Source organism: Thamnophis elegans, chromosome 1 (assembly GCF_009769535.1).
Source record: "Thamnophis elegans isolate rThaEle1 chromosome 1, rThaEle1.pri, whole genome shotgun sequence".
NCBI lineage: Eukaryota > Metazoa > Chordata > Lepidosauria > Squamata > Colubridae > Thamnophis > Thamnophis elegans.
Window position 1 is genome coordinate 117014890 of NC_045541.1, and position 16235 is coordinate 117031124.

The 16235-nt window shown below is 36.0% G+C and overlaps 1 protein-coding gene across 4 annotated transcripts in view; it reads right to left on the bottom strand.

Moving 5' to 3' along the window:
* Positions 1-2029: 2029 nt before the first annotated feature.
* MGA (MAX dimerization protein MGA) overlaps positions 2030-16235 on the bottom strand; it is a 67888-nt gene continuing 53682 nt past the window's right edge. For 3 of the 4 annotated variants that reach the window (XM_032229267.1, XM_032229285.1, XM_032229259.1), the window contains exons 19-25: positions 14577-14701; positions 13057-13102; positions 11817-11999; positions 10547-10658; positions 9220-9462; positions 8424-8600; positions 2030-5295 (exon numbers count right to left, since the gene is read on the bottom strand). In XM_032229267.1, the coding sequence (XP_032085158.1) occupies positions 4073-5295; positions 8424-8600; positions 9220-9462; positions 10547-10658; positions 11817-11999; positions 13057-13102; positions 14577-14701 (2109 nt within the window). In that variant the 3' untranslated portion in view covers positions 2030-4072. The remainder of the gene's footprint in view (positions 5296-8423; positions 8601-9219; positions 9463-10546; positions 10659-11816; positions 12000-13056; positions 13103-14576; positions 14702-16235) is intronic. The other variant, XM_032229276.1, reaches the window with a different exon arrangement.

Genomic DNA, 16235 nt, shown 5'->3' on the forward strand with positions numbered 1-16235 from the left:
ATAATCAGGTGATTCCCTAGATCTGTGATGGTGAATCTATGGCACCAGAGGTGGGTTCCTACTGGTTTGGCCGAGTACGTAGTAACTCGGCTGGCCATACCCCCTAACTGGTTCTATCGGCAGCGCCATAGACGCGTCCTTTTTTTTTTTGCTTCTGCGCAGCATTTTTGTACTACTGCGCATGCACGTGTAGCGCGCATCAAGCACGCACACAAAACACCTCCATGACCAAACTGGCAGTAACAGAAGCCGGAATCCACCCCTGTATGGCACACGTGTCCGCAGTGACATGTGGAGCAGTGTTGCCTGGCACGCGCAGCGTCACCTGTTCCTCTTCCAGACTTCATGTGCGTGCGATGATCAGCTGGCCTTTGTGTGTGCGGCAGTGCCAGAAACTGGAAGACCTGGTCTTCCGTTTTCCGGCATGAGAATGCACGCCGGCAAGCTGATCCTCATTGGAAGACTAGCTTGGAATTGAATTTCATTCATCTTCTGCTGCGTGCATGCCCCCCTGGGCTTCTCTTCCAGGTTGCGGCCCTGATGAGCAGGCACGCATTCACCATCACTGCCCTAGATTATCCAGAAACAGGCAATGTCTAAAGCATGGATAGACTTTTCTTCATGTGTATTATATGGTCAGGCTGTCTGGAGTGATCTGAACCATTTAGTTTTGAGATAAAGCGTCAAAAATTCAATGGCCCTAAAATACAGAAAAGTGCTCAGGGATTTAATCAAAGCTTTCTCCCCTCCTGCCAATAAAAATTCTGCTATAGAGGAAAATTGTGTCAAAAATTATCTTTGTTCCATCCTGAACAAAAGATTTAACACTGATTGGGAACTGGATTTGAAGCGAAGAATCCTCATGCAATGGCACATGGGTAGATCATTATTATAAGGCTGTTCAGAACCAAAAAGTATGGTACCATTATGGTACTAAATTCCACCCATCTCAAAATATGCTATATGAGCTGGAATAATTTTGCTTAAATTCTCTGCACTTTATCCACACAAGAACCTTTTGCCTCTCAACACCCATACAAAAACTTAACAGTATGGACAAGAGTTCACCATGTTTTGATCCAAGCAGAGGATCCTGGAGTGTTTATCCAATGGAGAAACTGCTTTACATTTCTAATACTTTTGAAAAAGAATGCTAAGTCAAATAGCCCCATGAAAGAGTGTATGAGTCTGTTTTAGTACAGCTGGGAGAACAGAAAAATAATGGAAATGATTCTGGAGAAGTGATTTCAATATGCTATTGTTATGCTAAAGAAAATAAATGTCAGGAAAGCAGCCACATCCACTTAATGTCTAAGGAATGGGCAAAACTCTTCAAAGTATTCTGGAACATTTCAAGCAAAGTTTTGTACAGGAATGGAATCCCCAAATGTGATGCAGACCAATCACAATTAAGAACTCAAATCAAAATATTAATAATCTTTATAACAATAACAATCCTAAAAAAAATTTAAATTCAAAGTATTCTTTTTTACAAGTGCTAATTTTACTCTAGAATTTTATCAATAAAATTCAGTAAACAGTTACCCTTTCAGCTTCTCCTCCGGTGTTTGGCCTAGAAATAATATTTCAAAACCATTTTCTAGTTAGAGATTATTTTAATTACACAGATTCTCCTCTCAGTTATTCAGACAGGCTTTATGGTTTGATAACTACAAAAATACAGTTTTTAGTAGATACAGAAAAAGAAGTATCATAAAAACAAAATCTAACATTGTATTACTAAAAACATTTCAGTCATTTACAGATGAATTAAAAATCAATTTTACAAGCTTGCTTAAAATGAAATGAATCAATTGTCAAGTATTGATTAAAAATACTTATAAAATTCAATATTGCATTATTCCTAAAAAACTATACATAATTGTTATCAAGGCTACTTTTGAAATACATAGGGAATAGTGTAGGAGGTACTATTATTTTTTAAAAACTTTTGATTTAAGCACTGAAATGCAGACAAAAATTATTAAAAGAGATGATTGGGTATTGGAATTTTTGAGTTCTGTTATCATATTTATATAGTTTTCCTGAAATCTTTTACTGCCTATTTACATTATGATGCACTGCATCTTTAAAATAGTCATGTTTAGGCAAGAGGCCAAATGACCACAATTGTAATGTTATTATGATATAATTTGTTCTAAAGTGAAATGTGGAAGGGTAGGGTTTTTTTAAAAAGTTTCTATAGCTCAGAAAACAAGCAAATACTAGGAAAAAGGAATAAGCAAAGAATGAAAAAAATAATGCTATGTTTTATTCAAATTTATAGTGTAATGATAATGCTATGTTTTATTCAAATTTGTAGTGTAATGGTGGTTTCACAAAATAAAGGATGGGCGTAATTTGTTTTATGCTTATTTAATATTGGTAAGCAAATTGCCACAAGTCTTGTTCAGGCTTTTTTACTTGAACAAGCAAGATGTCCGAGTGCAGGATTTCATACAGTCAAATCCTAACAACAAAATGTTGATGTACTCATAAGAGCTGCCTTGATTTACCACTCTACATCCAAGGATCTCATCAGTGCTGATGTTCACACATCTGCTGATGTCTGTGGGACATAGGCTCTCAGAGAAACCACATTTTCAGTTGCACATCCAGACAAAACACTTAAAAGGCTTGTGTTACATTGGAGTCTGAGCCTTAAAAAAACAGGTCACTCAGATTTTAATTAAATTGTGATGTCCAAAAGTTCTTTTCATGTCCTAAGGCACTGAATGAACACAGTGAATCAAGAAACATAAGAAAACCTTATAATAAACTGAAAAATAGCATAAGGGAATATGTCAGCAACAAAGAACAAATTGTATAATCCACACTGCTTAATACTTTGACAACTTTTCCTTTCTGTTATTATAAAGCTTTTAAATCAATAGCATTGATTTAAGGAAAAACTAAACCTGTAATTCTGTTAACTGTCTGAAGATTTAACAGCCAGTGCAGATGAACACAGCATTGCTATTTCTGTAAAAATCTCTGAAAAAGAAAGAGTTTAACTTTTTTCATTTAACTCCGTCTGCATATATTTTTAAAAGCTGAGGAATACCCACCAGAAGTAATTCTGACTCATGCCTGTTTGTTACATGTAAACCTTTGTGCTATAAGCACATCGGAATTGCTCATTGCTTATATAGAAAGCTGACTCTCAACAGTTAATTCAATCCACGTGATAAGGAAGCTTCAAATATTAATAAATGAAGACAGCTTTAATATTGTATGTTGGGGTAATAAGAAACATTACCTTCCTTATTGAATTTATCGAAAATGCATAAGTTTTAAGGTTTCCTATAACAACTTGTTCAAAGCACTCAAATGCTTCACACTTAGTGAAAAATGTATCATTTACAATCATTTGGAACATTTAATATCTTTTCCTAGATGAAAAATGTCATTATTGTACATACTTACAAAAATCTGTATACAAAAATATAAATCATTTTACAGTATGAAATCTCACTTCACTTGCTTTACAGGAAACCCCAAAAATTAAACAACATTGTATTACATAAAATACATTGTTGCTGAAATGCTTTAATCTGAGTTCCTGAACACATATATTTATACAAATCATTTACATTCCTGATTTTTAAAAACACTTTAAAAAAAGATATTCTATGGCAATGTCATACAAAGGAAATAACCATGACACCTTTCCTGCCAATTAAAAGCAACTCCACTGGAGCTTAAGCAAAGCAGTTAAAATTCTCACTACATTAGTTATTATGAAGAAAATAACTTACTTCTGCATTTTTTTCTTCCCAGAATGAACGTTCTCAAACATGTAATTGTTCAAGAGCCTCAACGTATTTTACAAGAGTTCTACCAAAATAACAGATAAATGAAGTATTTGCATTATTTATCTACCTGATTAGTCTCTTAATTTTTTGACGTCTTAACCTCTAGTATAAAACTGTTTTCATAAATTACATGCATTCTTTTTACAATATCTGACAATGTAATGCAAGCAGCCAAATGCACATGTGTATTCTACATCTACATTAAGCCTCAAAAGTCAGAAAGAAAATATTAAAATCTGAAGTTAAAGCCACAATAATTAATTTGATTTTGTTACTGCAGTTGCTTTTGTGTTTGTTGCTTTAGAATCCTGACTGGGATTAATTGCTGACTGTGCCAATTTCTTCTCTTTTGAAGCAACAGGTGCCAGTGCAGGCATCACTTTAGTACTTTGTCCTTCCGAATCTAATGACTGATTAGCAGTTTTTAACCCCAGTGGTGCCAATTTGGGCATAGGCCTCCATGACATGTCCGATGCGCCAGCTTCTAAATTAGTTTTCATAAAAAGAACGGGAGGTGAAACACTTCTTGTCTTTGTGGAGGATTCCATGTTTTTTCCACTTCCGTTTATTTTTAACAAGTTGGAATTTCTATCCTTGACTTCAGAGCCTAGCATGATTTTTAAAGCATCAGATTGTGATGAAACCTCTCTGGCACTTCTATTGCCAACAGGAAAGTCGTCATCATCCAAGTGAAGTAGGAGGGGAGTTATGGAATCACCATTGTCTTGAATCATAGAAAGATCTTTAAAATTCCCACCCACTGTACCAAATTGGAAGGCAGAGCTACTTGCTGAATTTGATTCCTGGCGACTTTCTGTATCTGCTAGAGAAAAGCCAGAACTTAGGGGGTTGGAGAGTTCTGGTATGTCTGAAATATCATCATTCAGTTGCTGATTGAGGAATGCAATTTCATTCAGAAGTGAGGTCAGAGTTTCATCTGTATCATCATCCTCTTCTAAATCTACTGAACTGCTTGTATCCATTGTTGGTTCATGAATTATGGAAGCAACTTGCTGCGGTTCCATTTTTGACCCAGAGACCTTGGCTTTGTTAATCTGTAGCTTTTGCAATGAGGGATTCTTCGACTTTTGACAATCTTCTCCTCCTCCATCTACCTCTTTGGCCCATGTCTGGCTTCCAGTTAATTCTTCAAAGCAGAGCTTTGTTCCAAATGTTTCTGGGGAGCCCTTTAAACTGGAGACATTTACTATTTGTGGAAAACTATATTTTTTCTCAAGCACATCTTGTGTTGTTCTAGTAGCATTTCTCTCTTTTTCAGAACCTCCTTTGTTTTCTTTGCATTTATGATTGGATGTTTCCTGAGATAAAACTTGCATGGAAAGCTCAGATGCTTTAGAATCAGTATTTAGCATTGTATAAGGCCCTTTATTTGCATCCAGATTTAAATTCGTTTCTTCTTCAGTAGCTAGTGATGTCACATTCACGATTCTTGGCATCAAGAATGAATCTTCATTTTCTGCTAAGGCCAAACAAAACAAAATAAATCAATCAGATTATTGATTAAAGGATCCCAATCTTATTCCAATCATTCTGCTTGGAAAAGTAAACTGTTTTACTTGCAAAAATTGGGGTTACTGATCTTATGCATGCTAATTGTTGAGAATGAAAAGTAACTTCCTTCTTTGAAGAAATGTTGACCTGGCCTTGGGAATGGAGAAATAAGAAGTCAGTCATTAAGAAAAGATTGCTCAGTCCCAAGAAAGCGAAAAGAAAGATAATCAAACAATCCCACCTTGATTGTCTTTGGTATAAGAAGCAGCAGAAAGAAACTCTCATAAAATTGCAAGAGTCTGTTCTTCTCCTATACAATAATAAAGAGCATTCTTTGGATCCCTGCTTCACCTATTCATCCCATATTATATTAAAGGTGGAAAAAATTCTGAAGTGATTTATTTTGGTCTGATATTTTTACATCTCAAAAACCTGGCATTTTAAAAGGGGTGCGTAGACTTTATATTTTGTGTGGTTGTCGGGGGGGGGGGGGGAGAGATTGTGCATGTATAAAACAAAACAAAGTGGTAAATACCAGGTGATGAGCTATCACAAAGATACAAATCCTGGGTAATATTGGGTCCCAATTTGGTTTACCAGCAATAACAGCAGCATTTCCAAAGAGATTAGTGACTGCCATGATGGCACTTGCAGTTCTTAGGGCTAGCAAGTTCAACTAGTTTGTGTTCACAATGATAGAAACATTCTGCAAGCCCTCCATAGTTATATGAATCAACCAATTCAAAGCACCCATCGGAGGGCTGTATTGACTCACAGAATGCACGTAATAAAAGGCTGATGCAGAGAAGCAGTGGCTTTTTTTTCTTCCTTGCTTTTTCAAATGCTGTGAGTTCAGATTTCTGAGGTTATTGGTAACCATGTGGACTACCTGGCCTAAGAGGAACAATTTGAAGAACAGAAGTGTATTCCAGAGAATAACGTCCATGAAGTAATAAAAAATAAGGTGCATCAAAAGTGCCCAGAAAATGCCGAAACTGGTCCCCAGGCTTGGAAGATCCATGTGATGAAAGATCAAACAAACACTGGAAAAACAGAAGAGGAAAAAGGACTGTTGCAAAAGAGGGACCTCAGCCAAGGGAAGGGAGAAGCGTGAAATTCACAGCTACTCTATCTTAATTATGTTGAACAAGACAATTGCTTTGACAGCCTTTCAAGTTTCTATTATATTACCCTATTAGCAAAAGGAGAGAGATTTCCTGAGTTTGCTAATCTCCTAGAGAAAATACAAATACAAATTTTAGAGACAGGTGCACACCAGTGGTGGGTTGTAGGCGGTACGCCCTGTTACGGGCGTACCGAAGCCTGCCCGAAGCACCTGATGCAGTTCTGGTACAGTGCTCTGGAGGGCCCACCCACCTGCCCAAGTTCCTTATTTTTAAATCTTTGGTGCTTCTGTGCACATGCACTGTGCGTACAGCGCCTGCGCGATGCTCCGCTGAGCAGCTGGAGCATCGCAGAACCTCATGGAGGCAGTAAAACGCATGCGCATGCTGCGCACGTCCATGTGGATGACGCCGGGCCTGTTCCAACTTTACTGGTTGGAACGGGATCTGGAACCCACCACTGGTGCACACTTTCATTTTGGATGAGAGAGACCTTTGCCATCAAAAGTCTGCAAATCCTTAGTCCAAACCCAACTCTTGAACTGCAGTTATGCATTGTAGCACAGTCTGTCATCATAGTTAGCAGCAGAACAACTAGTAGCGATCAACTGTTTCATAATATGGACAGCCTTAGCATTGAAAAGTAATGATCTCTCACTTAAATGTCAGAAAAATAAATCAAGGAGGAAGCTTTTGTCCAAAGAAAATACTGATATCTTGCTAGGCTGGTTTGAAAATACCTGTTTCAAAGGGAAAGAATAAAGTTTTAGCTGTCATTCTTTTCCACAGGAGCCAAATATAAATACTGATAACTGTGAGGTTAATCAGATGTAGCCATGTGGATTGAAACATTGACCCTAAAAGACAGAATACCTATCCTATACTTGAGTATGCACTTAAATTTGACTTATTAATATAGAATGAAGCAAAATATTTTAACACTGAATATATTTAAGGATATTTTTGAACAATGAACCCAGAAGTCAATTTTAAGAGTGTCTGCCCCTATAAGCTAGACTGCATTTAAACAACATTATGGAAGAAGAACAAGTCTTACCTGAACAGATTGAGACAGATATGAAAGTGGATTTAAAAATAACAAGCTACAAGAATGATACAGGTAAAGATGCTGCACTGGATATACAATCTCCCTCTCCCTCCCACAAAAACAAAACAAAAAACAAAAATGCTGGATTTACAAAAGAGGCTTGTTAAAACTTTGAGAAGAGCCGTGGTGGCACAGTGGTTAGAATGCAATACTGCAGACTACTTCTGCTGACTGCCGGCTGCCAGCAATTTGGCAGTTCGAATCTCACCAGGCTTAAGGTTGACTCAGCCTTCTATTCTTATGAGGTCAGTAAAGTGAAGATCCAGATTGTTGAGGCCAAATGCTAGCTCTGTAAACTGCTTAGAGAGGGCTATAAAGCACCATGAAGCGGTATATAAGTCTAAGTGCTATTACTATTGAAGAATTCTGTGAGAAGGACAAAGAAAACAAAAAGAAATCAAATTCTAGGACTATTGATGGAACTAAAATCAAGATTGTTAAAAGAAAAAGGAAGAAATATAAAGTTGGTTTATTTGATTAAGGTTAAATAATTTGTTGTTATCTCTGGTAACTCTTAATGGAATTTTGCTGGTCAAGATTGAAATGACAAAGCTTTAAGGATTTATTTATAAGGAAGAGTTAGAATATTGTTGTATTTTAAGATGTGATAAAGTCTAAAATTGTTTATATTATGGTGAAGGGGGAATAATTTCTTCATATGTTTCTTTTGTTTTACTGTATCTTTACTTTTTGTCTTTTCTCTCTCTTTTTTTTTTTCCATTTTTTTATCTCTGCATGGGAACTACCTATAGATGAGACAAGTGATAAAAGTTTCCACTTTGGGGACATGGACAATTTAGTAAGCTTCATGCCAGAAGCAAGGCTAGGTTCAACTTAATTTTTTCAGTTGTTTTCTCATCTTACCTGACTGCTCTTTCTCATCATTGCCCTCCATTTCTGATTTAACTTTGCCTTCTAGTAGTGTGGTAGGCAGGGCAGCAACCTGTCTTGGCACCAATGAGCTTCTGAATGCCAGAACCTGGCCATTTGTAGTTACTAAAAGATTGGCATTGGTTAATGTTATAGAGGGGGGGAGGTCTCCTGTAAAAAGCAATAATAAAGAAATTTTGAGATAAGTACATAAATAACAAGGAATATTATTTATCTTGGCGTTCCTTTTACATTTATCCCCATAAACTACAACTGTTTTTCTGTAACACATTTCAGATAACACTGAAATTTTTAAACAAGCAAAAAAACAACAACAAACAAACAAACAAACAAACAAACCCAAAGAAATTGTTAAATCAACTCTGCAGTACCTCTATAGCAGTGGTCTCCAACCTTGGCCACTTTAAGACCTGTGGACTTCAATTTCCAGAGTTCCTCAGCCAGCTTTGCTGCAGGTTGGAGACCACTACTCTATAGTATTTCATACACTACAGTGGCTGTTGTGTTAATTTATTACCTTACTATGCTGATAAATTACAGGCATCCTTGGTTTACAACAATAATTGGGACTGGAATTACAATCGCTAAGTAACAGTCATAAGGTGTAATGTCCCTTGATTATGCTACCTAGTTCGTTTCCAGCATTAAGGGATGACTTCACATGATTGCAATTTCCAATTTCCTGCTGGCTTCCCATTGACTTTGCCTGTTCAGCAATGAATGTCAGGATTTTGTGTAGACCAATTATTCCTGTGTTTCTTTAGCCTACCTGTGACATTTCCTTTCTTGGAAAGTATCAATGGTTTTGTACGTTGATTGGATAAGGCCATTGGCTTCACTTCTCCAAGGACAGAAGTAGGATCTTTTTCCACTGAAGGACTAGCAGTCTGTGTAGTTTCAATCATCTTCGTAGGATCTGTTTGTTCTTTCTGCTTCCCTTTTTGAGCCGCTACTGCTTTCTGTTTGGCATAAATATATTCTAACTTCTTCAAGACCACTTCTTGTGTCTTTCCTAGAGATGAAAGGAGTAGTCAGGTTTCTCTTTCATAACACACATGCTTACAAATGTCTAAACTTCCAAGGGAAATTATATGCTAGCCCAAATGCAATTGTTTTTAGTCTTTCTTTCTCCATCATACATATGCAAGGGCTCTATATTCTTGGGGACTCCATGGAGTAAATTATAATTCCTTATTAATTTTATTTTTAATCCTGTCTTTTTATATATAACTCAAGGGTGTGAACATACCTATTGTTCCTGTCTCCTACTTTCCCCACAACAACCCTGTGAGGTGACCTCGACTGAGAGAGAGAGTAACTGGTCCAAATTGGCTTTCATACCTAAGGCAGGCTCAGAACTCATAGTCTCCTGGTTTCTAGCATCTTAACCAATAAACCAAACTGGCCCCCAGTTGCATAATATTACTGCATTAGACAGGTAATCTTCAACTTACAACCATTTAGTGGTTACAAACATTTAGTGACAAACATTCAGTGACCCTTCGAAGTTGCAACATTGCAAGAAATGACTTATGACCGTTTTTCACACTTATGACCATTGTAGTATCCCCAAGGTCACATGATCAAAATTTGGATGCTTCGCAACTGGCATGTATTTAAGACGGTTGCAGTGTTGCAGGGTCATGTGATCACTTTTTGTGACCTAATAAGCAAAGTCAACGGAGAAGGCAGATTCACTTAACAACCGTGTTATTAATTTAATATCTGCAGAGATTCACTTAACAAGAGTGGTAAGAAAAGTTGTAAAATGGGGCAAAATTCAATTAACAACTGCCTTGTTTAGTAACAGGAATATTAGGCTCAAATTGTGGTTGTAAGTCAAGGACTTCCTGCATGGAAAAAGCATTTAATTATGTTTTATGGTCCTAGCATGAGTTCATAATTTCTTGAAGGTTTTCCTACTCCCCATCTATGGCAGCTTCCAGCTTCTATTTTAGGACCATTCACATATTTTACAACTATATTTCATTTGTAGCAGGTAACTTTCTTTGCCCACCACTTCAAACTATTCCAGTGATTTACAATCCTAAGAGACAGTTCAGATTTTATTCTGCTCATTCTCTCTGACATCTCACCTGAAAGTGCAGATACTTTACGAACCAAGGTATCCTGCGTGTGCAACAGTAAGTTCTTTTGTCCTGTGAGTTTGTCTGCTTGATCTGTCAGACCCTGGATCTCTTCCAAGGCCTGAAAAACAAACTCTTTTTAGATTCCAGAAGAATATATCTGAACAGAAATGGCTTCTCATATTCATATCAGTAAATTATTTGAAAACTATATTGAAAGGAATTAAAATTAAATAAAATATGTTCCAAGTCATATGCCTGCACAAAGAAGGGAAATTATACAGATTTTGTTTTAGCCAAAAATACAACGAGAGGAAACAACCGATCAGTTAGACAAAATCTCCAATTTTAGTTCATGAGTCATATAACAGAGTAACGGAATTGGAAGAGACCTTGGAGGCCTTCTAATCCAACCCCTGATCAGCAAGAAACCCTATACCATTTTAGTCAAATGGTTGTCCAATCTCTTTTTAAAAACTTCCTGTGTTGAAGCACCCACAGCTTCTGGAAGCAAGTCATTCTACTGATTAATTGTTCTGTCAGGAAATTTCTCCTTAGTTCTAGGTTGGTTCTTTCCTTGATCAGTTTAGTTTCCACCCATTGCTTCTTGTCCTGCCCTCAGATGTTTTGGAGAATAGGTTGACTCCGACTTCTTTGTGACAGCCTCTTAAATATTGTAACTCTGCTATCATGTCACCCTAGTCCTTCTTTTCATTAAACTAGATATTAGGCATTTCAAGATACTTTCAAGGAAGTTTTTTTTTTGGGGGGGGGGGGGTCCAGAAAAAAATCCAGATAACTAAAAAGTATTATTTTTTAAAAGTAACAGTGGAATTAGAAACAGGTGTGGCATTGCTTAGCTTCCAATCTCCAATAATCTTACTGAGCTTGAGTCAATCTAGACTGATCTCAAAATATTACGTGTAACTGAATCCTAGTTAGTACTTGGATGGCTCTCCAACAAGGAATACCAGTACTGCAAACAAGATTGGGAAATTAAAAAAAAAAAACACATTGGAAGAAGATTGTTTCCATAAAAGCTAGAGATATATCCAAAAAGTAGGAATAAGCCTAGCTTGAAAATGGCTTGAAATAAACTATTATTTCACTTGAGTTGGGTAGCCAATACATTTATGTAAATAAATAAGAAAGCAAGCTTGCATAGTATTAAATAAGTCTATTACTAACGTTAAGCAAGATTTTTCATCTCTACTGTATTTAAAATCAATTCTCTCCAGTATTTTTCTTTGATATGGAAATATGAATATAAAACACTAACTTGTTTTAAAATGAAGCATTTGGAAACCTTTGGAAAAGCCTGAAGTCCTAATGTTGCTTTCAATTTTTCAAAGAGTCCTCTCATTTCTTTTCGACGTCGACGTTCGTTTGCTGTATGTGTTTGCCGATAGTTAGCAAAGGACTGCTCCTCATTCTTTAGCTTTTTGTTGAGAAACTCAGATTGCTATGAAAAGACAAATCTGCTCTCATGAACAGTTTAAAATACAACATAGTAAAACTGTGATTCTTATAATCAAACAATGCATGGTAGAAATGCACCTTGCATCAATCAGGCTTAAGTATTTTTTTCAGGATCATAAAAATTTGGGTTATCATAAAGTGGCAACTGACTGGAAATAAGACTTATTCCTGAAGACCCTCATGAGTGTGTGTGGAGATCAAGGCCTTAAGCAAACGCTTACAGTTTCTTTAGAGTCCTTGTGGGCTAGATGGAAAACCTCCATGAGCTGGGCTGGGCCAAGCTGGGCCTGTTACTGGAGATTGCCAATGCCTGTTTTGTAACAAACAGCAGAGAACCATTTCTAAATTTCCTCACAGCTTTCTGTTATGTTGCTTAAAGCACATATAAGCATATATAAGTGGACTTCAACTTTTGACCAGTTCCTTAGTGACCATTCAAAATTACCATGGACTATGCAAAACAGATTTACAATCTTCCAAAATCCGTACCTTGCAGTCACATGACTGCATTCTGGGTACTCGGCAACCAACCCATATTTATGGCTGTTTGTGACATGATCATGTGACCTCAATTTATGTTTTTGCTAGATACCAGGATTTACTTCTAGTTTTTGTCTAAAACTGCTCTGTAACAAACAAGGGGTCTATTTAACAACTGCAGTGTTTGCTTAACAACCCACCACAAAAAAGGGTTTTATAATCTAGCATCGTCACATGCTGACAAATTTACATCCATCATGACTTACAACTGAAATTGCAGGGTCAGTTATAGTCATAAATCAAGGACTACTTTTATTCAGCCTTCCCTTACATTTAGGAAGAAAAAAATTGCTGATGTTATATTCCCACATGATTATCAGCAGAAAAATATACACAGATATTGACAAAACACCATGGAAAGCAACTTAGCATGATACAAGTTAGTTAACTGCTAGTATCAGTTTATTCTACCTTTAGAAATAGCTAAGAATACATTAGTAAATCTTTACAATGAGAATATTCTTTACTAATTAAACCCAGAAGAATGAACATGACTCTACCTTATGTCGCTTGGTAGTCTTATTAGAATGGTTATGAACCAAGTGCCTGATAGAGAAAATAAACAAGTTTAGTTCCTGGGTCTTTATTCTGGCATTGCCTGAAACTAACTGAAGAATTAAAATATAAAACATAAAATATAAAATAAACCTTGAAAATATAATAAGCCCAATCAGTTTAAAAATGACAAAAGCAGTTTATCTCATCACAAAAATAAGCCTGAGACAGAATGAAAGACTGGAAGAACAGAGGAAAATGAGCATGGCTGAGTTATTCTCTACTGAAGTTATATTCTTCAGGATCAGCTTTCAGAAGTAAGAGCACTCTTGTGATGGTTCTGCTCCTAGAATCAAAAAATGGTGATGAGTGCCTTCTGTTCTACTCCCTGATAACAAAAGTGTTTCCCTGCTGTTCTAGTCTATTTCCCATGCTTTAAATCAACTACTTTAAAGTGCTGACAGAAGTTATTTGATGTTACAGTGTCATCATTACCCTGATTACACATATTTTTACATCCTTTCACCTAATAAATAATCCAGATATGACTTAAAAAAAAATTGCAAAAAACCTGCCCATTTCAGTTGTGATCAATTCTCACTTGAGATCAAGTGAACATTTCTGATAGAAGAGGTGTGCACTTTGGTGTTTTTGAATCAATTATTATATTGGGGATTAAGAGCATCTTATTTCAGTTTTCAATGTGCTTCTTGCTGTTCTTTCTGGACAATAGCCTAATATCTATTCTCTGGTAATCACCAGGATAGATTACTATATTCCTTTTCAAAAATTTCAGCTAGTCCAAAATAAAAAAAATACTTAACTATTAGCTGATACTGGTCAGCGTAATCAGATGATGCCGGTGATTCAGCAACTGCCCTGGAAAACAATCTGTTTCCAAACTCAGTTTGAAGTGTTGGAGTATAACTTTAAAAGCCCTAAATTATTTGGAGGCAAAGTTTCTAAGATAAATTTTCTCACGTATGAAACTACTTAGATCCTCGTTTTAAAAAAGCCTCTCCTAAACGCATTCCCCTAAAATAATTTAGTTAGGCAGACACTCTTCATTTGATATCCTGTTAATAGATTTCCTAAGGCGGTTTTCCTTTTACCATATTGTTTGTTTCACCTCGAGGGAAAAAACATCCTGTATTTTAAGATTTAGATCCAGCTTTGATGTTCTTAAGATTTTTAAATATTTTACATTCTGTTTCCTTCACTTAGTGTTGCCTTTTGTTTAGGTTTATTCTTTTTATGTTACTTCCAGAAATGTTATCTTTTTGTTCCATGTGGAAATTAAATATACATTTTACCATATGCATTAAATAAGCTTCAAGCCTTTGTTTTAAACGGAAATGTATCTTTAAAACAACATGGAAGATTTCTCCCTCTACTATATTAATGCTCATTCAGATAAGTAAAATTGTATTTAGACAAACAATCACACAACAAAAGTCTGAGAGTTTTCAACTATAAAATTACAAATAAAATTGCTCAATTTGGGTTTTTAAAGGAATATGCTTACAACTGTTTGGACAACAAAGCATGAGCAGCTGTAGCCTTCAAGCGAGCAAGATTAACTTTTTCTGAAAATTCCTCCACAGTCTCAATGTCCACATTCTCCTCAACTTCACTGGATTCACTTCCATTCTGTGACAAAGTAATAAAACACAGTAAATTCTATTGTCCCAGTCATGTAAACTATTTAATATCAATTAATATAAGAATCTACACTTTAAATAATTAATACAATTCTCTACAATTCTCTAATGTATACCGAGCTGTTATGGCTATGTCATTTAAAAAAAATAGCTATAACTATGGTATCAAAAGTCAAGATTTAAATAACTGAAGATCTAACAAGTCATTCACAGTACCAACACAACTATTACATTGCTGTATTTTAGTGTTAGGCAGTCTATCAGAGTACTGGTGGAATAATCATAGCCAAGAGATTACAATGTTGAAAAAACAATTTCAAAGTAAGAAAAGTTAATGATGGATGTAGACTAATGAAGTTCAAAATACTTAAGCTAATTAGAAACAGTAAGTCAGTGAAATAGATTGATGGTTTTATATTGATTTATTTAAGTTGGATTTCCTATATACTAAAGCACCCATAAAAGCAATTAACATATAACAAAAAGCTTTAATTCCTCCAGTTTTATGAGATGGGGGTGGGGCTGAACTTTACAGGGGTTGTTTCACAGTGGTATTAACTATCCTAATTACACTGTTTGAAATTATACTAGTCCCATCATACTGGCTTTCCTTCACCTTTCAAAAACTGAATTATTTTGGAAGAATTGAGCCCATGGAGGATGAAATGCCATCAGTTATTACTGTTGTTACTACTTTTATTTTATTTTAATTACAAAATAGGTATTTTACTGTATTTACGATAAGAACCATGGTGGCATAGTGGTTAGATTGCCGTATTGCAGGCTACTTCTACCGGCTGCCAGAAGTTTAATCCTGACTGGCTCAAGGTTGTCTCACCCTTCCATCCTTCCGAGGTCGGCAAAATGAGGACCCAGATGGTTGGGGGCAATATGCTGACTTTGTAAACTATTTAGAAAGGACTGTAAAGCACTATGAAGCAGTATATAAGTCTAATATTGATATATTATTGATTGCCTTTTATCTACTATTTTTAATGAAAGTTTAGCCTATCTGCCATCCAACTTTCTTTTCCTTTCAGGTATCTCATCTTTCCTTTATATTTTTCTCTGTTAACACTGAAATCTTTTGGGTCACTGGATGTCACCCGAGTACATCTTTCATGAAAATTAGGTGGTCCCCCCCCAACAATCCTCAGGTTGACTTTTGAGGCTGGAGAACTATGACAGTTATGAAAAGACTCTCCTTTGTATTTCCTATGGACACAGTAGTTGTTCATTTGGATACTTTCTTCCATAGTCAGTTTCAGTCATTACATTAGTGGATTAGAAAAATCACAAATGAAGAACTGGTTATTCACATCTTTTTGTAGTTTTTTTCTGTGGCACTTGTGAATTTTTGCAAATCAGCTCCTCGCTCATTTGGTCTTATTCCTTCAGAACTTGTGTTCTCAGAAATGTAATGGCTCAGTGAGAGCTGAATCTTAATGCATGATATGTATAATGTGGTATTCCTGACAGATATTCTGTAAGATCTTGAACAGGGCTCCATACAGAAATGAATT